Source organism: Centropristis striata, chromosome 19, assembly GCF_030273125.1.
Source record: "Centropristis striata isolate RG_2023a ecotype Rhode Island chromosome 19, C.striata_1.0, whole genome shotgun sequence".
Lineage (NCBI taxonomy): Eukaryota > Metazoa > Chordata > Actinopteri > Perciformes > Serranidae > Centropristis > Centropristis striata.
Genome location: NC_081535.1, coordinates 25,248,493 through 25,275,935, shown reverse-complemented (window position 1 = coordinate 25,275,935; position 27,443 = coordinate 25,248,493). Strand labels below are relative to the sequence as shown.

General features: G+C 38.5%; 1 protein-coding gene across 1 annotated transcript; it reads left to right on the top strand.

Annotated features, from left to right (window-relative positions):
* Positions 1-398: 398 nt before the first annotated feature.
* On the top strand, positions 399-26,220 carry wdr91 (WD repeat domain 91). The gene is made up of 18 exons (XM_059358504.1): positions 399-662; positions 3,039-3,175; positions 3,588-3,767; positions 4,214-4,421; positions 4,530-4,612; positions 6,524-6,633; positions 11,191-11,362; positions 15,848-16,057; positions 16,403-16,596; positions 17,155-17,209; positions 17,313-17,408; positions 17,600-17,694; positions 18,987-19,137; positions 20,989-21,097; positions 22,340-22,452; positions 23,591-23,698; positions 24,782-24,871; positions 25,855-26,220. The coding sequence occupies exons 2-18, from the start codon at positions 3,053-3,055 to the stop codon at positions 26,017-26,019; spliced, it is 2,262 nt and encodes a 753-aa protein (XP_059214487.1). The 5' UTR covers positions 399-662; positions 3,039-3,052; the 3' UTR covers positions 26,020-26,220.
* The last annotated feature ends 1,223 nt before the right edge of the window (positions 26,221-27,443 follow it).

Here is a 27,443-nt window from a genome sequence, read left to right as displayed (position 1 = left end):
GTCTTTACACAATTAAAACACTGCTTATATAAATACATCAGTAATGATAATAATACAATAACATATTTAGATTATATAAAACAATCGGAGTGGGTTCATTCTGCATATCGAGTATTTTTACTTTTGATACTTTAAGTACATTTTGATGCTGATACTTTTGTACTTTTACTTCAGTAAGTTTTGAATGCAGGACTTTTACTGTAGTGGAGTAATTTCACAGTGTGGTATTAGTACTTTTACTGAAGTAAGGGATCTGAAAACTTCTTCCACCACTGAATATTTCATATAAGTCATAAAATTAGCAATAAATGTAATGGTTGGGTTTTTGATTATCATATTATAGAGTAAGATGGTGGCCGTCTGGGGGCGCTCTGGGATCAGCTGTCTGCATCACATGAACTGATCACATGATGGCAGGGGTCAAACACAACAGGAAGAGAGTTTTCTCTTTGTTGTTGTAAATATTTCACATCTTATAAGATTCAGAGGATGGCAGATGAGCAGGCCACTGGTGCAACTTGGATCTAAATAACATTGATCTCGCTGTTTGTGGTGGGAGAGCTTGTTTCACGGCGGTACGTTGTCCGCTCTCGTCCCGCACCAAGAAACCGAACTCCAATACAAATTATCCCAATTTAAGATAATCCTGACTACCAACTGAGGTACGTAAACATTAAGACACGATTTAAGTCATTTCTAGTACAAACTGTATCCACATGTTATTTCGGCATACATGTAACCTTCCTGACATTATTCAAATCGTCAGAATATGAAACAATATGAGGAAATGGCTCATTATTATGTTGTTGAAAATAGGGGAACTAGCGTAAACTGGAGCCCCAGAAACAAATCAAACTTAACAGATATGTTGTATTTGTCTTATTTAGCGAAGTAACAAAATATTTGGTAACTTATTTGTTGAGGTGTAGTGACTGAGACCGTTCCCTTAAATATACACGCGTCAAGTTTTATGATATTTTTGAACGGAGTTTGGCTTAAAGGTTGTTGTTTTACCAACTGAAAGAGGAAAGAGTCAAACTACTCACAACAGAAGCCGTTACCACAGACTTTATTTTGTACTCTGTGGTTTTAGCTGATTAACTGATATGACCTAATACTATAATAATAGTAATTTGTTTCAAATAGTTACTTTAGCAGTAAGAGGGGCCAAACACTCATATATTTAATATATTTAACATGTTTATGTATCATTTTGTCATACATACAGTGTATCTGGAAGGTATTCACAGCACTTCACTTTTTCCACATTTTGTTACGTTACAGCCTTATTCCAAATTGATTAAATTCATTTTTCCTTAAAATGACACACACAATACCCCACAATGAAATTTTTGACCCATGTTGTGCATTAGAAGCGTAGTGATACAAAAAGGGGTTTTATTCAAAAAGTAAGAAATGAAAACAAGCTGATTGAGGAAAACCTGCAATACTCAATGATGAAATTAATTTATTGCAAAGATATAGAATATAATAACTTAGTCAGGTCACTTTAGACCCATGTTGTGCATCAAAGGGTTAAAGTTGTTGTTGTGGTCTAAATAAGACAAATTGGGTTGGTATTGTGAAATCAACAGCCCAATATAGATAATGAGGCTGTTCACATGCCCATTATGGGTTGTGTGTAATATTTTCATATTAGATACCGATAGTAATCGGTAGAGGTGTGAATCCCCAGAGGCCCCACGATACAATTTTATCCCGATACTTGAGTCACGATATGATATTATTAGGATTTTTAAGCATTTTGCGATCTGGCGAGTATTGCAATTCAATAGATTGTGATTGAACTGCATTTTGTGTCTACAAAATTAAATTCAGTCAAGAATTGTTTTGTCAAATAAGAGAAAATTCTCAGTCTATTCATCTCACTTCAGTCTTTTTATTTCTCCACAATGAGAGCCAAACCCACAGACTGATCAACAAAGTATTCAGTCAAACTGAACTGAACTGATATCAAACATGTATGGACGACAACAACTGCAGCATTTTATCAAACTTTCACTTTTTGAATGAAAGATTAAAAAAAGACGAACTTTGCAGCATTATGTCAACATATAAATACAGATTCCTTAGATCTTCTAGTTTTATATAATACCAGTATCTCCAGTATATTCCTAACAATGAGCCCGCTACGGCCTCCGGAAAAAAACAAAAACAGCGAAAATACTGACGACTGGAACCCTAAATATGGATACTTGGCGGCCATGAATCGATATAATATTGGCACGAAAATTATCGCAATACTATGCTGTAACGATTTTTCTAGTATCCTCACCTCACTTCTAGTATCTGTAGATGCTCTGAGTTGTATCAGTATCAGGATAGAAAAAGTTGAAAAAGTTGGAGCATCCCTAACTACTTTTTCCATTAACAGTATAAGATAAAATATATCACACAGCTGAAGGATATCTCTTTCGGCTAAACATATATTCTCACAAACTTTTTTCAAATTTTCACATAATCTTTGTTATATCAAGTCATGTATGTGGAAATATACCGAGGCCTAAAAGCCTACTGTTCCTAAAACAAGTGAAGGAATCAGCCAATATAGTAATTAATTGGCTCAATTTTTCCACATTCTAATGCAGTGCCTTTGGCTCATTCGAAAAATGCTTAATAAAATAAAATAAAAAACCTAATTTCCCAAGTAGTGATGTCCTAATGAAGCTTCATGAGCTATTAGTTGTATTTGTTAACCCCACTTCGTGGCGCCCTTGGTTAAGAGAAAAAGGCGGCAAAGGAGCGGCAATTCACTGTGCTGGTGGATGGCTCAGAAAATAAAGAAAATGGTTCATGAAGCTTAATTTGGCCATCACTAGATACTAGATCAGTTTATTTTGCCTCATGATCAAACTCAGTGTCAGAAAAAACATCACTTAAAAATAAAGAAACATTAAAATACAACATAACAGTAACAAAATGATAAAAGACGCATACAAAACTGCTTATTTTTTAAATGAACAGTTAAACCATCCTGTATTACTGTATTTTATACTGTGTTGTACTGTCCCCGGCAGGGTCAGAGGTCACGATGGGGTCGGCAGTAGAGAGGACGGATGAACACGTGAGAGAGTACCTGATCTATCGCGGCTTCACCAGCACTCTGAAACACCTGGACACCGAGATCAAAAGCGACAAGGAGAAAGGCTTCAGGGTACGACTGATGAAATATGGATGAATTTACAGTCATGGAAAAAATTATTAGACCATTGTTTTCTTCAGTTTCTTGTTCATTTTAATGCCTGGTACAACTAAAGGTACATTTGTTTGGACAAATAAAATGATAACGACAAAAATAGCTGATAAGAATTAAATTTAAGAGCTGATATCTAGACATTCTCCATGGTTTTCTTAATAATGATTTTGGTTATTATGAAGAAAACCATGAAAAATGTCTAAAAATGTCCAAACAAATGCACCTGTAGTTGTACCTGGCATTAAAATGAACAAGATAATAGAGAAAACAAGGGTGGTCTAATAACTTTTTCCATGACTGTATATTTTGTCTGAATAATTAGTTTGAGTTGACTTAGAGCCAGAAAGCCTGAAACCCGTTCTCTCTGCAGGTGGATAAGATCATCGATCAGCTGCAGCAGTTTGTCCAAAACTTTGACCTGTTTGGTTTGAAGGAGTACTGGCTCTATCTGGACAGACGTCTGTTCTGCAGACTGGAGGATGTTTACAGGTCGACAGTCAACAAGCTGAGAACCAGCCTGTACAGATACTACGTCATCAACACCATCCAGGTAATCATCCTGTAGAGCAGTGGTTTTCAACCTTTTTGAGTCGTGACCCCCAATTTAACATGCATGTTGTCCTCACATGCACAGTTCAGATCATACAAACTCAGTTGATACGACAAATTTTGCATAAATAATGAAGCAGACAACAACTTAAACATCTCCCTGTCTAAAATTATGTGATTTAATATTCATTTTGTGCATGTATTTTTTCAAAAATGATTTGGCGAACCCCAGAAATCATCCCGCGACCCCAATTGGGTGCACTACTGTAAATATATATTTTATTTTGCTCATGTATGCATGCAGTGATTAATCGATTAATTGATCTTTAACGTTATAGATAATCAAGTTGGCAGGTTTCTTCCGAACGCCCATCCCTAGTCTGAACGGTTGAAAAAAATCTCTCTTGTCCAATTTTGGCTTCATCCTTCATCCTTCCGTCCTTCCAGAAACAAAACCCGGAGAGGACTCAGGAGTTTTTCCAGAAGCAGGCGCTAGAGCTGCAGACTCAGGTGGAGTGGCGTGATTGGTTCATCCTGCCGTTTATCTCCGCCCCAGAGCAGAACCCCGCCTTCTCTCCGTACTTCTCGCGCCAGTGGTCTGACACCTTCCTGGTGTCACTGCACAACTTCTTGTCGGTCCTTTTCCAGTGTATGCATATCCTTTACATGAATCCAGTTTGGTCCAGTTTCTTTCCTATATTACATTTTAATAGTGAAGATGTTGTAATGCATATCTGGTTTCCAGTCCTTAACTGGTTTTCACCCCAGCCTGTCCTGCTGAGTTTTGATGCTGAAGTCCAGAAGATGACAAGCCTGACGGAAGAGAACGAGCAGCTCCGCCAGCTGGTGAGAATAAAATGTTTTAATACTCATTTTTTATAGAAGATAGTGATGTGCCAATGAAGCCTCATGAACCATTGTCATTATTTTCTGAGCCCACTAGATGGTGCTATTGGTTTAATGAAAAAGGCTGAAGCTATGGTAATTGAGTGTGCTTTCAGCTTTTTGTTGAACAGAGAGCACCATCTAGTGGACTCAGAAAATAATGAAAATGGTTCATGAGGCTTCACTGGTACATCACTAATAGAAGAACCAAATTGGAGAAAAAGATAAATGCATAACATATTGTGGTTTAAAGTAATTCATTAAATTGGTTTAAATAGATCCATAACTTAAATTTCTTCAGATGTGAGATGTAAATTTTCCTGATATTCTGTATTAAAATCACAAAATAACAATTTATGCACATCATCATGACATTGAGATATTCAGAAAATGAACTGAATTGAAAAATGTCCATTCTGTGTATTAAAACGTCACCTTATTAACAATGTCTCAAAAAAACCCCCATCCCATACAGTTTAAACTCAAATTTGTATTGAAGAAAATCTAATTTTGTATCAAGTCAGCTTGTATTTAAATAGGAGTCTTGTTATTTTGTTAAAAACGTGTCCCATCATCCTTTATTTAAGAACTGCCATCTTATTGTTTAAATTTCATCATTTTGCTCATTTATTCTAAAACCTTTTTATCATTTAGTTTTAAAAATGTTTCACAATTAGGTAAAAGAGTTTGTTCTCACACCTGTCAGTAGAGGTTTGAATCAGCATATCGGCCCAACGATACGATGACTTGAGTCACGATACAATATTATTGCGATTTCAAGCATTTTATGATATGGTGAGTATTGCAAAACGATATATTGCGATTTAACTGTTTCACTGCATTTTGTGTCCACAAAATTAAATTAAGTCAAGAATTGTTTTGTCAAATTGTGTATTCATCTCACTTCAGTCTTTTTATTTCTCCACAATGAGAGTCAAACCCACAGACTGACCAACAAAGTAACAGTCAAACTGAACTTAGATTCCTTAGATCTTCTATAGTAGTATATTCCTAAAAGTGAGCCTGATACGGATGCCGGCTACATTAATGCTTTAAATATATTAAAATTGGTGTTCATTTTAGGGCTGGGCGATATGGACCAAAAGTCATATCCCGATATATTTAGGCTGAATATCGATATACGAATATGATATTTTTATCACAAAGTGAGAGCAAATGTTCAGTCAAAGTCAAATATGACATGTCATAAGTAGTTTTATTGAAACGTTTTATTTAAGTGAACATAAATACTGTATAACAACAGGAGTACCTTTTTTTAAATCAAAGCTCCATAAAATGCACATTTAAATAAAGAAATATCTTAAATAAAAGCCACAACTTGCCTAGAGCAAGGATCACAGTGCAAATTTGAACTATATCAATATATGCAATATGGTCTAATTCCATATCACATTTAAAAAAATATCAATATATCGCCCAGCTCTAGTTCATTTGGGAAGATTATCCTGCTGAACAAAACATATCGGCATCAGAAACGTTTGTTTGCCACAGAGCTTATGTTCTGCCAATGCAAAAATCCCGTAGGCAAATTCTCAATAGACCCCATGGTGATGCTACTGGGTTGGACTACAAAAATATGTCATTTTGTTTGCCACACCCATATACACAGCAATAGAGAGCAACCATTTTTAAACACTTTTACCTGACTTGGATTGAAATGTTGCATGCATGGTTTTAGTGTGCAGGCATTATTTTTTTGTCACTGGTGCACAATTTGATCACGACAGTCTTGAGGTTGAATGGTCTTTGTTTCAACGGTCCCATGCTGAAGTTTGACTAGAAGGCACTGATGTTTAATCTTCTGTCTTCTTATTGTTGTATCTGACCGGTTTGTCGTCTTATCTCGTGCAGCTGTTTGCCCTGCAGACGGAGAGTCGGGACCAGAGAGAGGGAGACGAGATGGTCCACCACAAGCTGCCGGTGTACGTCCAGAACATGGACCGCCTGGGAGACACTGAGCTGTGAGACACTAACATCACTGTCTATACTTACTGACTGATTACTGACTTTAACTTAAATGGCTGCCATTCTGTCAGTTTTTTTTTTTTTTAATGGTCAATGTATACATTTTTAAAGACAGCCGACAACCAAAGTTATTTATTGGACCCAGCATCAACATTTTTCTGACATGGCTGGTCCCGCTCCCCCCAGGAGCCTTGGACTCCTTTGGTACACTCATGATGGCTACCATGCTTTAAATGAGATGAAAGTATTATTTATCTGATTTTTCGAGTCAGTTGCAGCTTGTTACGTCTGTGCCACATCCTGTCAATTTAAGCAAGCATCCCAGTATGCTTGAATGCAAAAACTGAAGGTATCAAAACACTTAACTTCTTTTGTAATTAAATTTTAAAAGGGATAGTTGGGGATTTTTTTGGACAATTTGCCGGCAGTGTAGTGGATGCAAAACTATTAGCTTTACTTTCCGAGGTCCAGTGTCAGAGTTCTGTCTGGTTTCCGATTGTAGAATAGAAAGTTCCAGCTAGCTGGCAGCATCACGAAACTACAAGGTTTTACTCCACAAAACTATGTGTACACTGAAAGGTAGTGATGTGCCAATGAAGCCTCATGAACCATTTTAATTATTTTCTGAGCCCACTAGATGGTGATATTGGTTAAAAAAAAGGCTTAAGCTATGGTAATTGCTTTCAGCTCTTTGTTGAACAGAGAGCACCATCTAGTGGGCTCAGAAAATTATGAAAATGGTTCATGAAGCTTCACTGGCACATCACTACAAAAAGGTGTGCCATTTCGCCAGTGTTATTCAATTTTAATGAGTTGGGCCTGTGTCTTTGAGGAACTATTCCTCAGACAGTCTCTGACAAGCTAACAAGTGGTTCTGACAAGCGAGTGAAACCGTAGACAAACGAATTGCCTTAAAGGGCTCTGAAAAACACAACTAGAGTCTGTGATGCGGACTAGTGAGTTCCTGCCCGTGTCCGGTGTGATGATGTTTAATGTCCCCGACAAGTGTCATTGAGCCACTTGTTCTGTATCTACTAATGTATTTTATGTTGTACAACAAAACACGAACATCTCTTTAGCTTGTGTTAACAACAGACCTCATTTCAGGCATCTAACTAGTGATGTGCCAATGAAGCCTCGTGAACCATTTTCATTATTTTCTGAGTCCACTAGATGGTGCTGTTGGTTTAAAGAAAAAGGCTGAAGCTATGGTAATTGAGTGTGCTTTCAGCTCTTTGTTGAACAGAGAGCGCCATCTAGCGGGTTCAGAAAATAATGAATGTGGTTCATGGGGCTTCACTGGCACATCACTACATCTAACCAAAAACCCATTCAAAACCCTCATTAAGTTTGAGTGGTAGACCCCAGGGTGCTAAAATGCTAACTTAACTCCTGGTATAGGTTGCAGTCATTCCTGTGGTGCCCTATCAAGACTAGTGTTGACTTGGCAGTGGTTTTCGGATAATATTTGAAGATGCTGATTGGTTCAATTTAACGTTCATATTTTGAATTAGCAAATGGCTAAACTGCTACACTTTAACCCCTGAGCTGAAGGGGTTATATTAAAGAAGTATACATTTTGAGCAGATGGTCATATTTTCGACACATTTCTTAACTGGGTGTATTCTGTATTTCAAGTACATAAATATTGACGTGGTTGAATAACTCCTTATCATTAATATTTTTTTGTTGTTATTGTTGTTGGTCGGGCTGCACCCCAGCACCCTCTAGTGGCCAAACTAAGTCCTTCTTTTATATCAGTTGAAGCACTTAAATGAAAAACAAAAACTGTCTTATGTGTTGTTACAGATGGCAGCCATTCATTGCAGTTTTGTGGGTTTTTATTTAATTTAAATTTTGTTGTTTTTTTGCGTACCGCCAAACACAGGAGAGACATGAAATGTTTCTGGTAGTGATGTGCCAGTGAAGCCTCATGAACCATTTTCATTACTTTCTGAGCCCACTAGATGGCGCTCTCTGTTCAACAAAGAGCTGAAAGCACAATCAGTCATCATTGATTCAGCCTTTTTCTTTAAACCAATAGCACCATCTAGTGGGCTCAGAAAATAATGAAAATGGTTCATGAGGCTTCATTTGCACATCACTAGTTTCTGGTGAATTCATGTTAGCATGTTAGTTTTTTGTTGTTAATTTTTACCTCAGTGCATTGTCCGACTGCATTTGTTTTACTGGTATTTTATTTTTTAAAAGTTCTGATATGAAGTCTGATGTGTGAATTGTTTAGAATCGAACCCTCTAACCCCGCTAAAGCTCTTTGTTTGATTTGAGCTCTGACATTTATTTCTGGATTCTGAGGCTTGAGTAAAGATTTTTAAAATACAGTCTGAGATTCAAAGTAATGCCAGAGAAGTAAATTGTGTGAGACTTAAATAAGTAATCCTCTTTTGTAGAAACGGCTACAGTATTATAAGGGGGAAACATGATGAGAAGGAAGAAATGTTGTTTCAGACAAATTAAGTTGTAACAGGCTGTAATTCAGAGAACTCTATATCTTCATCCCTTAGTCACATTTTGAGGCACTTTAAAGCAGACAAACATGCTGACTTATTATCTGTTTATCCATATAAATATTTTAAGTTTTTAACTAACTTATTGTTGATGATACCTTATTTATGCTGTTTTACACTGTGTGCTGTGATGCAGTTCAATTTGCCAAATAAACAATTCACCTGATGAATTGCCATTGTTTTTTTCTGCAAACCACAGAGATGTTTGAAACGTTTTTGCAAAAATGTAGTGTATGTAGCTAGATACGTTCACCTGCCAATTTTTGTTGTTGTTGTGACGCAGAATATGAAATTTATAGCTGCAAAAGTTCATCATCCTGCAGACAGGAGGGGAAGTTATGAAGCAAGAGAACGGTGTTCGAGTCCTGAAGATAGCCTGGGTATACCCATACTGCCTTGCGCGCTCGATTTAATTTCGAACCTGCAGACAGTCTGGTGTCTATAGCCGTTTCTTAACCCTGTTTTAGGGATCCAATCACAGAACGGGGAGGGACGGCAAGACGATGAGGCATACTATTGGACAGACGGAAGCTTGTAGTTTTGTAGTTTTCTTACAGATCCAACATGGCTGCAGCAGACGCAAAGCTCTCTTTGGATCTAGCTGTAGACAGTGTTCTAGATAGTTTAGAGCGAAAGTTTATTTTAAAAGAAGAACAATGTTTGACTTACACTCCTGTTTCACCATGAAAAAGGGTGTTTTAGCCTTGCTTCCGACAGGATTTGGCCAAAGCCTAATCTACCAACTAGCCCCGCTACCGCTCACTGCCGTAATGCCGGTGATCTCGCAACGAGCCGGGGGACAGCGGAGCCGCCGAGAGACCCGCAGCAGCTTGTCTATTGCTCATAAAAACAGTGGATGTGTGTGGCTGAATGACATGAGGGGTGAATAAGGCGTAAAAATAAATAATCTTGCAGAAAGCGAGAACTGGAGAAGCAAAGCAGCAAGCAACACTCTCTGTCACACACACACACACACACACACACCAACACTGGCGGTAGACTGTGAGCTGAAACTACAGAGCAGCCAGAGTCAGAACATGCTGCAGAAAAACGTTGCAGAAGCAGAATTGAGCATTTTAGTCTCAAAGTAGAGATGGGCTAGTCTGGCTATGTAAACATCAATTTCTGTCGCCCTACATACGTTATCTGGTATAACTGATACGATTGGTTAAGAGCTACCTACAGATGCTTATGATAGACATTCGTAGCGCCCAATAAACAGCTCTGGAGGATCGTAAACCACGCCTCCTCTACGGAGAAATGAATACCTGTCTGGATAGTCTGGATACCACTTGATCTGATTTGTGACATAGTTCACGTTATAGTTAGATAGCGTTAGCCAGGCTGTCCTGTTGTGGTTTTGTGTTATGTTGTTCGAAGTTGAATCTGAAATAAATACCTAACATTAACAGGCTGTTTTTCAAATAACAGAAGTCAGTAGAAGACATGCCGATTAATTAATTTTTCAAATGAAATCGGGCAAAGATACAATTTAAAGTAAAAAGCAATCCCCGTCAATTCCTTAAACTCTGTGCAATGTTCATCATAAAGCCAGAGTCCGGCACTGCAGGATCCAGTCAAGTCTAGGGGAAACAAAAGATGCCAAAGCTTCCAACATCTCGCTGGAAAGCAACACCGGCTCTGAGGTCACCCAGCTCACCACTGAACATCTGCACACTGGCCATTTGGTTCCTTGGATGACAGAAGATCCATGATTCACGACTCACGGCTCAACGCCCCCTCTGATGTAAAGATGGAGATGCAGAGATGGTCTTTTTTATCAAACAGCACTTAAAAAAGCAAGAGAATTGAGAATGTTGATGAACACCCGTAATTTATACACAGAATAAACAGAAATGCAGAATTTACACCATGTTTTTAACATTGTAATCCACTGTGGTGAGGTTTGACTGGCACTCTTTTATTAAAGATGTCATACTGTTGCTGTCTCTTCTTCTGCAATGATTTAAAAGCACCCAAACGGTTCTAGCTTGACCAATCCCCTCCCCCCCTCCACTCTCTTAGGGACTTGGTGCCGAGCCAGCGACCTATCAGCAACGCCACCGCTCCTTCCAGAAACTTCTTCTCTACATTCCTGCCGCAGGCCAGACGCACTCCAGGGAAACCAACCCAGTTCACCACTGGGTCCTCGCCAAGCCAGGCAGCAGTGGGCAGGAAGGACCCACCAACCATTCCGGTAAATCTGCAGTTTTGTAGTTCTTTGAAAAAAATGTTTCTACGTGTTGACTGTAATGGAAATACAAAACCAAACCAGTTTACTGGTTTATTGTCCATTTGATAGCCAAGTGGGCTCAACAAGATACACTTGTTTTCTGCTGGATGAGGCTGCAACTTTGCCAGTCAAAGTTCACCAATGTTGAACTTCACTCAATACCAATGTTAATTTTGCTTATGTGTGACTGTGCTCTTATTCTGCTAGTCTAGTAGAGATTGTATAAATGTCCATCCCATCATCATTGATATTAGAGCAACCCGTTCTCATTCCCAACGCATAAAATACAGACGATTTGTCACACCCCCTAGACGTATGATACTGATGCAAAGGGCACCCTTCCACGTCTGTGTGAAACACTCTGGGTTCTCAATTGACTCCAATATAAACCCGCTCGCTGCGGTGAGAAACGCTTAGAGCAGCGGCTACAGCCGTCCATTCACTCCAATAATAACCCGACCACGGCCCTACATGACGCAGTACATCTGGTTGGAGAACCGAGGACCCTGTGCACAGAAGTGTTTTTTCTCACTATTTTAAGGATTTCTTTTAATGACATCGTCAACATATCTTAACACAAAAACATCAAAGTCTCACTGATAATTCAACAATAAAATAGCTTCATTTTGTGGCCCTCAGTATAATTTTTTTCACCTTCAATTCTGAGAAATAAACTTTTTTGTTATTTATATATTTATTCATATGTTTTGGATAGCAGAAAGGCCTACATTACCCATAATCCTCAACCATATGGAAGAATTATCCTATCTTTATTCAAGAGCGTAGATTTTCAGTTTGAGAGCATAATTTCTTTCTCGTGCTCAGATTTGTTCTCCTCATGCTCACATTTTGCGCTCGCACTCAGATTTCTGCTGCTTTCTTTCAAAATGTATGCGTGCACTTAAAAATCACATGCTTGTGCTCACATTTCTTCTGCTTGGACACAAACATTTCGCTCGCACTCAAATATGTCCTGTGCTCGCTCAAATCTAAAGTCTACGCGCTCAGATCTCAACTCTGCGCTCTCAAAACTTTTGTGCTCGCACCCAGAACACGCACGTCCTCTCAGGTTGAGGTGTCTGCTCAGACTGAACGATGTCCCGCCCTGCGCTTAAACTAGTGTGTTTCACCAGCCAATAGGGAGACAGCTAGATTGTGGGCCGGTCTTGGTGCGTTGCCTCGCCTTTTTGAGCGCTCCGTCGGGGCGGGTATATGGTCTGTTTGTAAAACTGCTTCTCTCTTAAAATACACCAATTGACCATATTAGCCAGCTATTTGAATCGTCACCTATTTAAGACGCAGCATATTTATGTAGAATTAATCTTAAGTAGTCCTAAAAAGAGTTATCGTAGTTTAGATAATATATATATATATTTTTTTAATTATTATTTATATATATATATTTATTGTTTTTTATTTTTCACCTGTTCAGTGGTGTCACGATAGTTCAGTGGTGAAGGACGCTACCATCTGTTGCATTTTAAACCATGGGACGCCGGTTCGCATCCCGTCCGCTGCACTCTTGCTGCATGTCTTATTATGATTTACATTTTTAATTGATAAATTAATGTAACAGTAATACAATCCGTGTAACCAGCTGCTTCTCTTATTGAAACGTTTAACAAGAGATGATGGGTAAATAGACTTGGCTACGTGATTTAAAAGGTATAATGAAAAATACGCTATGATGATGATAATGATTTGAGGATAACATTTGTGCGTGTAATGCAGTGTATCACCGTCCTATTTACGCGGTCAAAGCCAGGGAGCGCGTAATTAGGCTAATGTTGGTAATACTTTCACTTTCACAAGAAGAAGACTTTGAGCAGGATTCGGAGCGCGGCAGCGAATGAATGGGAGACCAGATGGCTGGCCAAAGACCTCAAGTAAGTTCATTGCTAAATGTTGCTACAACTCAAAACACTCGTACTTATCAACATATATAGCGGGCCTTTGTCGGCACTAGGGACAGCAACTCATTATGAAAGAAGTGACGTCAGCGGGGATTCCCTTCAGCTCGCGCATCATTATGTGTGCCGACCTGCCGCTGGTACGATCATACGTTGCCAATTATTGTACTTTCGTTGTACATGTTACAATGAAGGCCCGCTATATATGTTGATAAGTACGAGTGTCAAAATGATTACGGTACTGTTATTGAAACTACTGTATATGGTCGATGTGTTTTGAGTTGTAGCAACATTTAGCAATGAACTTACTTGAGGTCTTTGGCCATCCATCTGTCTCCCATTCATTCACTGCCGCGCTCCGAATCCTGCTCAAAGTCTTCTTCTTGTGAAAGTGAAAGTATTACCAACATTAGCCTAATTACGCGCTCCCTGGCTTTGACCGCGTAAATAGGACGGTGATACACTGCATTACACGCACCAATGTTATCCTCAAATCATTATCATCATCATAGCGTATTTTTCATTATACTTTTTTAAATCACGTAGCCAAGTCTATTTACCCATCATCTCTTGTTAAACGTTTCAATAAGAGAAGCAGCTGGTTACACGGATTGTATTACTGTTACATTAATTTATCAATTAAAAATGTAAATCATAATAAGACATGCAGCAAGAGTGCAGCGGACGGGATGCGAACCGGCGTCCCATGGTTTAAAATGCAACAGATGGTAGCGTCCTTCACCACTGGACTATCGTGACACCACTGAACAGGTGAAAAAAACAAAACAATAAATATATATATATAAATAATAATTTAAAAAAATATATATATAATCTAAACTACGATAACTCTTTTTAGGACTACTTAAGATTAATTCTACATAAATATGCTGCGTCTTAAATAGGTGACGATTCAAATAGCTGGCTAATATGGTCAATTGGTGTATTTTAAGAGAGAAGCAGTTTTACAAACAGACCATATACCCGCCCCGACGGAGCGCTCAAAAAGGCGAGGCAACGCACCTAAGACCGGCCCACAATCTAGCTGTCTCCCTATTGGCTGGTGAAACACACTAGTTTAAGCGCAGGGCGGGACATTGTTCAGTCTGAGCAGACACCTCAACCTGAGAGGACGTGCGTGTTCTGGGTGCGAGCACAAAAGTTTTGAGAGCGCAGAGTTGAGATCTGAGCGCGTAGACTTTAGATTTGAGCAAGCACAGGACATATTTGAGTGCGAGCGAAATGTTTGTGTCCAAGCAGAAGAAATGTGAGCACAAGCATGTGATTTTTAAGTGCACGCATACATTTTGAAAGAAAGCAGCAGAAATCTGAGTGCGAGCGCAAAATGTGAGCATGAGGAGAACAAATCTGAGCACGAGAAAGACAAATTATGCTCTCAAACTGAAAATCTACGCTCTTGAATAAATGTAGGATAATTCTTCCATACAACCACCGTTGTTATGGCAATCTGCTTTGCGCTACCCGTTAATATATTGTGAATCAGCAGAGGACCCACGATACAATTTTATCCAGATACTTGAGTCATGATGCAATATATTGCGATTTAACTGTTCAGCTGCATTTTGTGTCCACAAAATTAAATTCAACCAAAAATTTTTTGTCAAATAAGAGAAAATGCTCAGTCTATTGGTCTCACTTCAGTCTTTTTATTTCTCCAGAATGAGAGTCAAACCCACAGACTGACCAACAAAGTATTCAGTCAACTGAACTGAACTGATATAAAACATGTATGGACGACAACAACTGCAGCATTTTATCAAACTTTCCTCAATTTTAAGCTTCAATGCTCTCAATTTTTTTAAATGAAAAAAGCCTAACTTGACTCGACAACTTCCCGACACAATATCCTGACGCACATGGGCGGCTGTGGCTCAGCTGGTAGAGTGGTCACATACAGATTGGAATGTTGGTGGTTCAATCCCAGACCATGGGAATTGAGCCTACATGTTGAAGTATCCTTGAGCAAGATACTGAACCCCAAATTTCTCCCGATGCTGTCGTTCATCGGTGTGTGAATGAATTCTTGATGGTGGCAGGTGGCACCAGTGTGCCCTGGTAGCCTCGGCCACCAGTATGAATGCACTCCATTTACCATTTTACTATTTACATGATGCCTACAGATTCCTTAAAAACAAACGGAAATACTGACGGCCCGTCGGAACGCTAAATATCGGTACTTGGCGACCATGAATCGATATAATATTGCTATGCAAAATATCGCGATACTATGCTGTATCGATCTTTTTCCCCACCTATAGTTGATAGGTTTGAGACTCCAAACCCAAACTCACCCTCATGTCATTGGCTGGTCTGATCAGGTATGATTACTTTGCTTAACCGGCCACATCTCATTGCCCTCAGTGGGAGTGGCCTTTTCAGGCTCTAACACCTGTTCTGCACCTGGTGGAAGATACACAGATGTTTGAGTCCTGCCACAAGTTATGGCTGAAATATCTTTGTGAGTGGTTGACAGGCCTGAAATCGTCTTCTGTATCTAAAATGAATTTGTCTTTTCCAGCCTACAAAGTCAAAAGAAGCAGTACAAGCCAAGGAGGTGAAGCCAGTTTCCAGCCAGGCATCAACCAATGAACCAGCGAGCTCCCAGTCCCAGCAGTCATCAAACCAGTCTGCAAACCAGACTACAAACCAGACATCACATCCCAGACACAAGAGAATCCAGGATCATGAGAAGGAGAGGAAGGAGCTCTTCTCCAAACCACAGCCACAGGTAACTGAAAGGTGGGGCTGGGGGTGGAGGTGCATCTTTAACAAATCTGGTTTCCTTGGTCAGACATTTGTTAATTAGTGCTTCGTCCACACACTTTGATTACGGGCACTTTGTTCAGTTTATTTTCTGTAACCAGAAAAAGGTGTCACCATAACAACTAACAACAGTTGCCATTTTGTTATGTACCACCCAAATGACCAGGTTGAATGGTATAATGTTTGTTTCACTCTTATTCTGTGTCAATGGAGCTGCATTATGCTAAAAGTTTGACTGTTGTTGATGCTTACTGTGACTGCACATTGATTGCATTTGCACTAACAACATCCTTCTATGTGTTATCTTTAGACACCAGAGAAGAAAGGGGAGGCCGGAGAGGTGGAGCCTCTTGCTGAGTTCTCCAGCGAACCTTCTGACTCCTGCTCAAACAGCAAGAACTGTGGAGGAGGATCGGAGGGAGGGGGTCTTTCAGTGGAACAGCCTTTCATCAAACTCAGCCAGGAGGAGTATGGAGAACACCACTCCTCCATTATGCACTGCAGGTCAGTCTTTAACATACCTTCAGTTCACTTAACCCCGCCCCTTTCTCCTGTATCTCGCACAGTCACATATTGAACACCATCTGAGGAATTTTAAGTGCAGGTGGACTTCACTTGCTATCAAAGTCCTATTGTGTCCATTTAGATTTTAGATTTAGTATGGTGTGCTTGGGGTTTTAACTTTTGCTTCCGCTGTAACACAGTAATTTCCCAGTTTGGGATCAATAATGTCTGTCTGTCTACCAACCCAACCAACCCAAACAACCAACCCAACCAACCAACCAACCAACCAACCAACCGACCAACCAACCAATCAACCCAACTAACCCAACCAACCAATCAACCCAACCAACCCAACTAACCCACCCAACCCAACCAATCCGACCAACTAACCAATCAACCCAAACAACCCAACCAACCCAACCAACCAACAAATAAACCCAACCAACCAACCCAACTAACCCACCCAACCAATCCAACCAACCCAACTAACCCACCAAACCCAACCAATCAACCAACTCAAACAACCAACCAACCAACCAACCTTCTTTTCTTCTTCAGGGTTGACTGTTCTGGTCGCCGGGTTGCCAGTTTAGATGTAGATGGAGTCATCAAGGTGAATAGGCATCATTTGTGGTTGTAAGAACATAGAAAAGAAAACAATATTGCACATAACTCATTGGAACACATATTAAAGGCTTTATTCTCCTCCTCCTCAGGTGTGGTCATTTAACCCCATCATGCAGACCAAAGCCACCATCATGTCCAAGTCTCCTCTGCTGTCCCTGGAGTGGGCCACCAAACCAGACAGACTGGTATGGACAAAAGACAGATTGCACATTAATTGAGCTTAGTGACATTTACAGCATTCATCAGGTTTTATTTATAATTTAACAATAAATAAATGCATGTAGTAAGTCATAGTGACAGTTAGTGTTTTTAGGAGAATGTATGTGAATTAAATTAAATTAAATTAAAGGTGACAAAACTCTTTGTTTTTGGTCAGTTGTTACTAGGCAGCGGTGTTGGCACAGTGCGGCTGTATGATACGGACGCCAAGAAGAATCTTTATGAGATGAACATCGATGAAACTCATCCACGGTGAACCTCATTTTTCTCTCTGTTGTACTGTATTACAACACATATTTCTCAAAGCGTGACACTGTTCTCTTCACTGACATGCAGCTCACCTCAACAAATTATCATCCAAAATGCACTAATGCAAACAAAACACTTGATACACAGCTCAGCACTGACAACGTTTCTCTCCCAACATAAAGGCTTTGTCACCCAGGACACAATGAACCCATAAACACTTACAACTGGCGGAATTACAATACAGCCTGTGTCTTTTATGTATTTATTCATTTTGTCAATTTTACTTCTCACATACACACACGAGATCGCGGATACAAGCGGCTGAAATTAGTTTTCTCCGTAGGGTGGCTGGGCTCAGCCTTAGAGATAGGGTGAGGAGCTCAGACATCCAGAGGGAGCTCGGAGTAGAGCCGCTGCTCCTTCGCGTCAAAAGTAGCCAGCTAGCCTGTTTACAGTGATGTACCAATGAAGACTCATGAACCATTTTCAGTATTTTCAGAGCCTACTAGATGGTGCTATTGGTTTAAAGAAAAAGGCTGAAGCAATGGTGATTGAGTTTGCTTTCAGTTCTTCATTGATCAGAGAGCGCCATCTAGTGGGTTTAGAAAATAATGAAAATGGTTCATGAGGCTTCACTGGCACATCACTACTGGTTTTGGCATCTGGTAAGGATGCCTCCCGGGCGCCTCCCTTTAGAGGTGTTCCGGGCACGTCCAACTGGTAGGAGGCCCAGAACACGGTGGAGGGATTATATCACTCGCCTGGCCTGGGAACACCTCAGGGTTCCCCAGGAGGAGCTGGACGTTGAAGCTGGGGAGAGGGACGCCTAGAATTCCCTGTTTAGCCTGCTGCCCCCGCGACCCAGTTAAGCGGAGGGGGGAAAAAATGGATGGACATACACACATTATTTGTGAATTTGAGAGGTAACTTTGTGTATGTGAGAGGGAAGAAGGTATAATGGCCTATACTCTTAGTTTAGCATGTTAGCATATCCTAATTTTCACAAAGTACAGCTGAGAACGGTCGAAATACCATTACTTAAGGTATTTGGACTCAACAACCAATGTTTGGATACATTCAAAACTGGTTTGAACTTTGGTGCCACCTGATTATGCCACGAGATGAAAATTATGGAGTTTTACCAACAAGATTACAATTCATTATATGAGGTGAAGTTAGGAAGCAATCTGTTTAGCATTTTGTCACAAAACAATTAATATAATGTTCATTTTTTAAAGTATGCATTTTTTAAAGTATGCATTCTGCTAATAGTACATTCCTCCTCTGTCTCTCAGGATCTTGTCTTTAGCTTGCAGTCCGAGCGGTTCGTCGTTTGTCTGTTCAGCTGCAGCCCTTAGTCGGTCTGGAAGTGATTCTGCACCTCGGCTCCCTATACCTGTGTCTGGACAGCTGCTGCTCTGGGACACCAAGACTGTCAAACAACAGGTAAATAACCAGCTTAAAAATTGCACTCTTATAACACAGTCAGTAGTGATGTGCCAATTAAGCCTCATGAACCATTTTCATTATTTTCTGAGCCCACTAGATGGTAGTGTTGGTTCAAAGAAAGAGGCTGAAGCAATGGTTACTGAGTGTGCTTTCAGCTCTTTGTTGAACAGAGAGCGCCATCTAGTGGACTCAGAAAATAATGACAATGGTTCATGAGGCTTCACTAGCACAGGCTTTCAAAAATGATCAAAAACAGTTTTCAAAAAGTCATTATTTGTTATGATCATTGTCCTTGTTGAAACCTGGCACCTCTATTGGACACAATACAACTTCACAGCCAGTCCAGACAGTCCATTACTAATCTAATAGAGTGTGTTTATGTGTGTTGTGAATGTATTTATCGTGTATTATTAACTACGTAGTGTCTATTTCCACCTGGGTGAGAATAATCACATGGCATCTATTCTGTTATTTACACCTGGCCCTCTCAATCCTGTGTTACTATGGATCCCACAGCATTTCAGAAAAAGATCCGCCCTGCAACACTAGTATTGGTCAGGGCCATGCCTTTTGTTCTTGTGGCTTCATGTTAATGTAAAAAGAAGTGCATTAAGGGTTGGTTTCTAAAACTGGCTGGATAGCTCAGGTTTGAAGTCATGGGGCCATCAGACCTGGGGCTCCAATCTGTGCATCAGAGAAACACATGCTTTGTTCAATTTAGTGTGGATTGGTGAGAAAATGGTAAAAATTGTTGATCAGTTGGTTTTTAGTAAAACTGAAGTCCCTAGAGTTAACTTATTAGGCCAAGGTCAGTGTGTAAATATTAGTGATGTGCCAGTGAAGCCTCATGAACCATTTCTATTATTTTCTGAGTCCACTAGATGGCGCTCTCTGATCAACAAAGAGCTGAAAGCACACTCAATTACCATTGCTTCAGCCTTTTTCCATAAACCAATAGCACCATCTAGTGGGCTCAGAAAATAAAGAAAATGGTTCATGAGGCTTCATTGGCACATCACTAATGAATATAGTGCTCCTTCACCATGTTCATGCAAAAATGACTCAAAATAGGTAGAAATGAATACTTCTAGCTGTAATAAGTCGCTTTTTATTTGTTATTCACCTCAAAAGTAATACTTTATCACCTGTTGGTTACGGACACCTGGGTGCAAATAGCATCTGCCCAGTGGTGGAATGTAACTAAGTTAATTTACTCAAGTACTGTACTTAATACAATTTTGAGGTACTTGTACTTTACTTGAGTATTTCCATTTTATGTAACTTTATACTACTACTCCACTACATTTTCAGGTAAATATTGTACTTTTTACTCCACTACATTTAGCTGACAGCTTTAGTTACTTTTCAGGTCGAGTTTTAACATAAAAAATTATCAATTTCAAGTGATTAGACTTCTTTTTTAATCAAACCACAGTATATTAAGTACTTAAAATGAGCATTACCATTAGAAAATTGCTTCTTACTTCTTACATAAATGCTCCAATAATCATAATCCAATAATATCTCTGGAATTTATAAAACATTCTGCATAACGAGTACTTTTACTTTTGATACTTTAAGTACATTTTGATGTTGATATTTTTGTACTTTTACTTCAGCAAGTTTTGAATGCAGGACTTTTCCTTGTAGTGGTATTAGTACTTCTACTGAAGTAAGGGATCTGAATACTGCATCTGCCTCATGATTATGCATGCTAAAACATGACGCAGTAATTTAACACTAATAACTTAATGTGCACTAATTCTATTAGGAACTGTTGTAAATGTAGCATTAGTATGTTTAGCATTGATTGCATGTAGTATAATCAGTGTTCTGTGTGTCTCTCAGCTCCAGTTCTCTTTAGAACCTGAACCAGTTGCCATTAACTGCACAGCCTTCAACCACAACGGGAATCTGCTGGTGACGGGCGCTGCTGATGGAGTCATCAGACTGTTTGGTCAGTGCCTATCAGGGACACAAAGCGATGATTGTTTATGTTGTAGATACCTGTGTTGACTGTTAATCACTCCCAGGGTGAAACCTCAAAATATAAGGACAGATGACCTTAGGAGCTAAAAGTTACAATATTAGAAAGTTGTATTTTTTTGTCAAAAATCTGACTAATTCTTCAATAAATCAGTCCTGCTCATTTCAGTATCTTCTTATATCTCTTTAGAAGCAGCTCAGTGTATTGATTATATCGTGCAGTATATTGATGTGTAGCTATGTTCAGTTTCTGTGTATAAACATAGTTCTACTTAGGGAATTGGCGTTTGGAAGAAACCTGCCAACTCTATACCGTTAACGATCAAATAATCGATTAATTGCTGCATGCATACATGGGCAAAATAAAAGATATATGTATACAGTACTATGCAAAAGCCTGTTTTGATAACGGATGCTTTTATTTTGAAAGGACAAAAAGAGACTTGATCCTGTCGATGGTAAAACTAACTCAGTAAAGATAACATCAAGGAGTTCAATGTTTTAGCTAGTGATGTGCCAATGAAGCCTCATGAACCATTGTCATTATTTTCTGAGCCCACTAGATGGTGCTATTGGTTCAAAGAAAAAGGCTGAAGCTATGGTGATTGAATGTGCTTTCAGCTCTTTGTTGAACAGAGAGCGCCATCTAGTGGACTCAGAAAATAATGAAAATTGTTCATGAAGCTTCACTGGCACATCACCAGATTTAGCCCCTGAAGAGGCAAGAGGTTAGGTTCCACAGTGATCTTCATATTTAAATGTATTTTGTGTTTAAATAAGTTTTGGATCAAATTAAACCCACTAATTCATGCTAGTAAGATTTGATACAGTAAGATAGTTTTGCTCAAATTAATCCTCTTGTATTTCTGTGTGTTTTATAATTGTTATTGCAACTTTCAGTTTGTAAACTGTAGCTTTATCCAACTTAATTCTCAGCTCATTGGCTTATTGACGTACAGCCACAGAACTGAACACACAGCAGTGTTTCAGTTCAGTGAGTAATGATACGCAGTCATAGATACAATTATTAATTAATAAAAACACAGATCGATTAAAGATTTCCATGTGATCGACCAAATTCTTAAGACCATTAATCAATCATGGATTAATTGTTGCCATCCCTAGACTGTTTTGATGTTAGAGTATTGTCTGTATTTGTCATTGTCTGTCATTTCCATATGACTCACACAGTCCTCTGAATTTTCTCCTGCAGATATGCAGCGGTATGAGAGCGCCATGAGCTGGAGAGCTCACGACGGAGAGGTTTACAGTGTGGAGTTCAGCTATGATGAAAACACCGTCTTCAGCATCGGTGAAGATGGCAAGGTGGGTTATTATTTTGTTGAAAAACCCACGTTGGCTACAAAATGTCTACAGATCCCAAAAATGTCTATTAACCCCTGTGTGTGCACCACTTGTCTTATGGGTCAGAAAATGACCCACCTTCATTGAACCCTTAAATAAAGCAGCTTGATGGAATTAAAAAAAAATAAAAATTAAGATATTTTTGGGCATTTTATAGCTTTATTGATAGTAGACAGATATGCAGGGTGAAGGGGGGAAGACATGCAGGAGAGAGCTCCGAGTCGGATTCGAATCCGGGCTTGTGAGAGCTGAGCCTCTGTGGTATGCGATCTACTAGGTGTGCCACCGGGAACGCCTCGTCTTGATGGAATTTTAAAACCCAAATCTATGTTGCGTGTAGAAACAACCTGTAATTCATCATAAACTTTGTGAATATCGAGATTTTTCCTCTTCACAGTGCAGAAAAAGTGGAGCTAGCAGTGGAATCCACTTGTTTTTATTACAGCACACCTGTCAATTTCTGGGTTGGCCTTCAAAAATACATAATTTTGTTTGCGCTCCATTGGGAAAACAGATAGCTACGGCTAGCAATGTTAACTTTTACCACATTCACATTATCATCAGCTTTGCACAATAACTGCCAGTGTAAAGCCCTTTACTAGTGATGTGCCAATGAAGCCTCATGAACCATTTTCATTATTCTCTGAGCCCACTAGATGGTGCTATTGGTTTAAAGAAAAAGGCTGAAGCTATGGTAATTGAGTGTGCTTTCAGCTCTTTGTTGAACAGAGAGCGCCATCTAGTGAAAATAATGGAAATGGTTCATGAGGCTTTACTGGCACATCACTACCTGTCATTTTTGGTTTACTGTTTTACTAAAGGGATTTATTTTTACTGCATAGGTGTAAAAATAGCAGAACAGCTTTCATTGAAATATGAACAAAGGCAATGTTTAACTTTTTCTCATGTTGGGGTCATTCTAGGAAAAGTCATCGAATTTCAAGTTGAAAAAAGATCATGAAGTTTTTTTCTCTGCTGTTAAACATAGTGGCAGGTCATTTTTAAACCTTAAGACATCACAAGGGTTAAAGAGTTTTAAAAACATGTTTTAATGTTGCATGTTTGGAAAGAAAACTAATGAATGTGTCTCTGTATTTAGTTCATCCAGTGGAACATCCATCGCTGTGGGGTGAAGCAGTCAGAACAGGCTTTACCTCAGGACTCCACCGGGCCCTTCATCCTGTCAGGGTACAGCGGTTACAAACAGGTGAGCAGCGTAACCATGGAAACGGGTTCAACTCACAGACTGCCGGAGCTTTTTAATATACACTCTGATTACAGAAAAGTTAGGAATGCATCAAAATCAGAATTCAATGTATATTTACAAAAACACAAGTTTATCAGTTTGCAAATATAATATATCGTTATTGTACAGATTTCAATGTAATATGTCTAGTATAAGGATTATCAAATCATCTGTTTTATTATGTTTTAGACAACATAACTGATTTTTCGGGGGGGACTGGGGTTGTAATTATGTATTCATTTGATCATTTACTTCTCTTTTACTGAAGCATTAGAAAACCAGGATGGCATCACAGATATAATAAATTAGGTCAGAGGACAGTAAGTCCTCAAGATGGAATATTACGTAAAAGAATCCGGTAGTGATGTGCCATTGAAACCTCATGAACCATGTTCATTATTTTCTGAGTCCACTAGATGGCGCTCTCTGTTCAACAAAGAGCTGAAAGCACACTCAATTACCATTGCTTCAGCCTTTGTCTTTAAACCAATAGCTCCATCTAGTGGGCATAGAAAATAATGACAATGGTTCATGAGGCTTCATTTGCACATCACTAGAATCCAGGTATCTTAAAAGGGTCTTAAAAAGTCTAAAAAACGTCCAAAATCCAATCAATTTGAATTTAAGGCCTTAAAATGTCTAAAAAGTATCTTAAAATGTCTTAAATACGATTTTGAACGTTCTTAAAAATGTATTAACGTTACTTTTATTCAAAACAAATGCATAAACTTCAGTCACGCTTTTAAATGTTTGGATTTCCGAAAACGCTATAACATAACTACAAACTGGAACTAAGTACCTGTGCAGCCTGGGCAGAATTTGAGCTGTGAATAAATTCATAAACTTTGCAAGTTATTTGATTATCTTTCATGTCTTTTTTACTTTTTTGCCAGTATGGATGTGAAATGGGTCTTAAATTGTATTCATTATGGTCTTAAAAAGTCGTAAATGGGACTTTTGCAGAGACCTTGAAGAATGAAAGGGATCAAATTAAAAAAGTTAATTTTATTTGATTAAATAATATTAATGTCTACATTTGTTCAGGTTCAGGTTCCTCGAGGTCGGCTCTTTGCCTTCGACTCCGAAGGTCAACACATCCTGACCTGCTCCAGCACCGGAGGACTCATATACAGAGTAAATACACCTCCATAACATAAGACCACCCTTGTTTTCCTGTTCATTTTAATGTATCAATATCTAGACATTGTCCATGGTTTTCTTGATGATTTTGGTTATTGTCAAGAAAATCATGGAAAACGTCTAGATATCAGATCTTAAATTAAACTCTTATCAGCTATTTTTGTTCTTATCATTATATTTCTCCAAACAAATGTACCTTTAGTTGTACCAAGGTTATAATAGTTTGGGATTTTTTTTCATTAGTTTTAGTTTTAATTTCGTAATTTTTGTTTTTAAATTCAGTTAGTTTAGTTTTAGTTTTAGACTAAGTTTGCTAGTTTTAGTTAAGCTTTTATTTTTTGGAAAATGCTTACTTTTAGTTTAGTTTTTATTAGTTTTAGTGTTAGATTTAGTTTATTTGTAATGGGGTATTTGTTGGATGCCAGATTTAAAAAAAGTCACAATAAATGTTTCCTTTATTTCCTGTGTCTGATCCATCTCAGACCCAATAAGTTTATCAAGTCATAAAACCAGATAGATGAAATAGATTTCATATCAACCAAAAAGGTTTACGTATGAAAAAAGTTGACAAAGACAAAAACGAAGGACATTTTCACTATAATTTTAGTTAGTTTTGTAACCACACAATACAGTTTCAGTTAGTTATGGTTTTTTAAAAAACTCTTGTTTTATTTTTATTTCAGTAAACGGAAATGTTTTATTAATTCTAGTTTTCGTTATTTTGTTAGTTTTCGTTAACTATAATAACCTTGATTTGTACCAGCCATTAAAATGAACAAGAAATTGAAGAAAACAAGGGTCTAATCATTTTTTTCCATGACTGTATCTCCCGAACGAAGTTGCAATTCATCATCATATGTGCACCTCTCATCCAAACTCAACAATTCTGCTCAAATATTTCACACCATCTGAAATGTTCTTGTACAAAATACTACTGATTTTGTAACATGTCTCCCTTTTCCACCCCCCTCTTCCAGTTGACCAATGGGGAGCCAGCACTGGAGAGTGCACTGTCACTGGGCGGGCACAAAGCTCCAGTAGTGACAGTTGATTGGTGCTCAGCGGTGGACTGCGGCACCTGCCTCACCGCCTCGATGGACGGGAAGATTAAACTGAGCACACTCCTGGCACAGAAGTCCTAACTGATGACCCTAAAACACCTGAGGGGTCAGAGGTCATCAGAGTTTATAATAAGCTGATTCAGCAGGCTCAGTAACCGATGAAGATTATGTCAGAATCTGATCAGTGCATTATGTAATTATATCATTTGATTCATGATGTGATACAAACTCACCAACCTGTTATAAATTCATATTACCATTAAAATCCATCTGAAAGGTCAATCTGAGAGCAGGTAGCTTTCTTAAAGCTGGATATTTTTTTTAGGCCTCTAGGGGGCAGAAGAGCTTCACAACATTTACTAAGTACATCTACTCAAGTACTGTACTTAAGTACAATTTTGAGGTACTTTTACTTTACTTTCCATTTCCATTTTATGTAGCTTTATACTTCTACTCTACTACATTTTTAGGCACATATTTTACTTTTTACTCCACTACATTTAGCACATTTCAGGTCGAGATTTAACATAAAAAATTTGATCAGTTTAAAGTGATTAGACATTTTTTTAATTAAATCTTATAACAGTATATTAAGTGATTAAATTAGTGCTGTCTTTACACAGTTAAAACACTGCTTATATAATTGCATCAATAATGATAATAATACAATAACATATTTAGAAAATATACAACAATCTGTGTGGGTCCATTCTGCATATCAAGTATTTTTACTTTTGATACTTTAAGTACATTTTGATGCTGATACTCTTGTACTTTTACTTCAGTAAGTTTTGAATGCAGGACTTTTACTGTAGTGGAGTCATTTCACATTGTTGTATTAGTACTTTTACTGAAGTGAGGGATCTGAATACTTCTTCCAGCACTGATTAGGATACATTTTTGATTCCTCCTGATATACAATAATGACAATGAAAAAGAAGTTTACTTTTCATAGAAGAAAAATGTGGATTATTTCACATTTTCATTATAAGCAGATCACTTTTACTTGTAGTGGAGTAATTTCACAGTGTGGTGTTAGTACTTTTACTTAACCCTCTGGAGTCCACAAAAGCGCATTACTTCTTCATGAGGCCACAACTTAAAACTAATTAACGTCAAACCCTGCCGTCAGCTTCCCTCTAAAGTTCTGGCTTGAAACTTCATGCCAGTTTTTGTTCCATGACGATAGGCCGAGTAAAACCGGAGATAAGGTCAAATATATTTTGTATAAAAATATAGAATGAGCTGTTACCTTCATTTTATCTCTTAAATGTTATATTTGTAACCTGTGTTCACATTTGCAACATTTAAAATGCTTAAAATGTGTTTCTTTTGGATTTAAAATGTTTATCCAGTAAGTCAAAGTGAAAAAATAATTGTCAGGTCATATAGGTGAGGTTGTGCTGAAAAAACTGATACCAACACAGCATGGTGAACATTAGTGATGTGCCAATGAAGCCTCATGAACCATTGTCATTATTTTATGAGCCCACCAGATGGTGCTA

What these genes read in the sequence shown, in the direction of transcription:
- wdr91 (XM_059358504.1), top strand. Translation starts at nt 3,053, where the DNA reads ATGGGGTCGGCAGTAGAGAGGACGGATGAACACGTGAGAGAGTACCTG. An exon ending in ATGTAGATGGAGTCATCAAG is followed by an intron (nt 17,210 to 17,312) that starts GTGAATAGGCAT and finishes CCTCCTCCTCAG; the next exon opens with GTGTGGTCATTTAACCCCAT. An exon ending in ATCGATGAAACTCATCCACG is followed by an intron (nt 17,695 to 18,986) that starts GTGAACCTCATT and finishes TCTGTCTCTCAG; the next exon opens with GATCTTGTCTTTAGCTTGCA.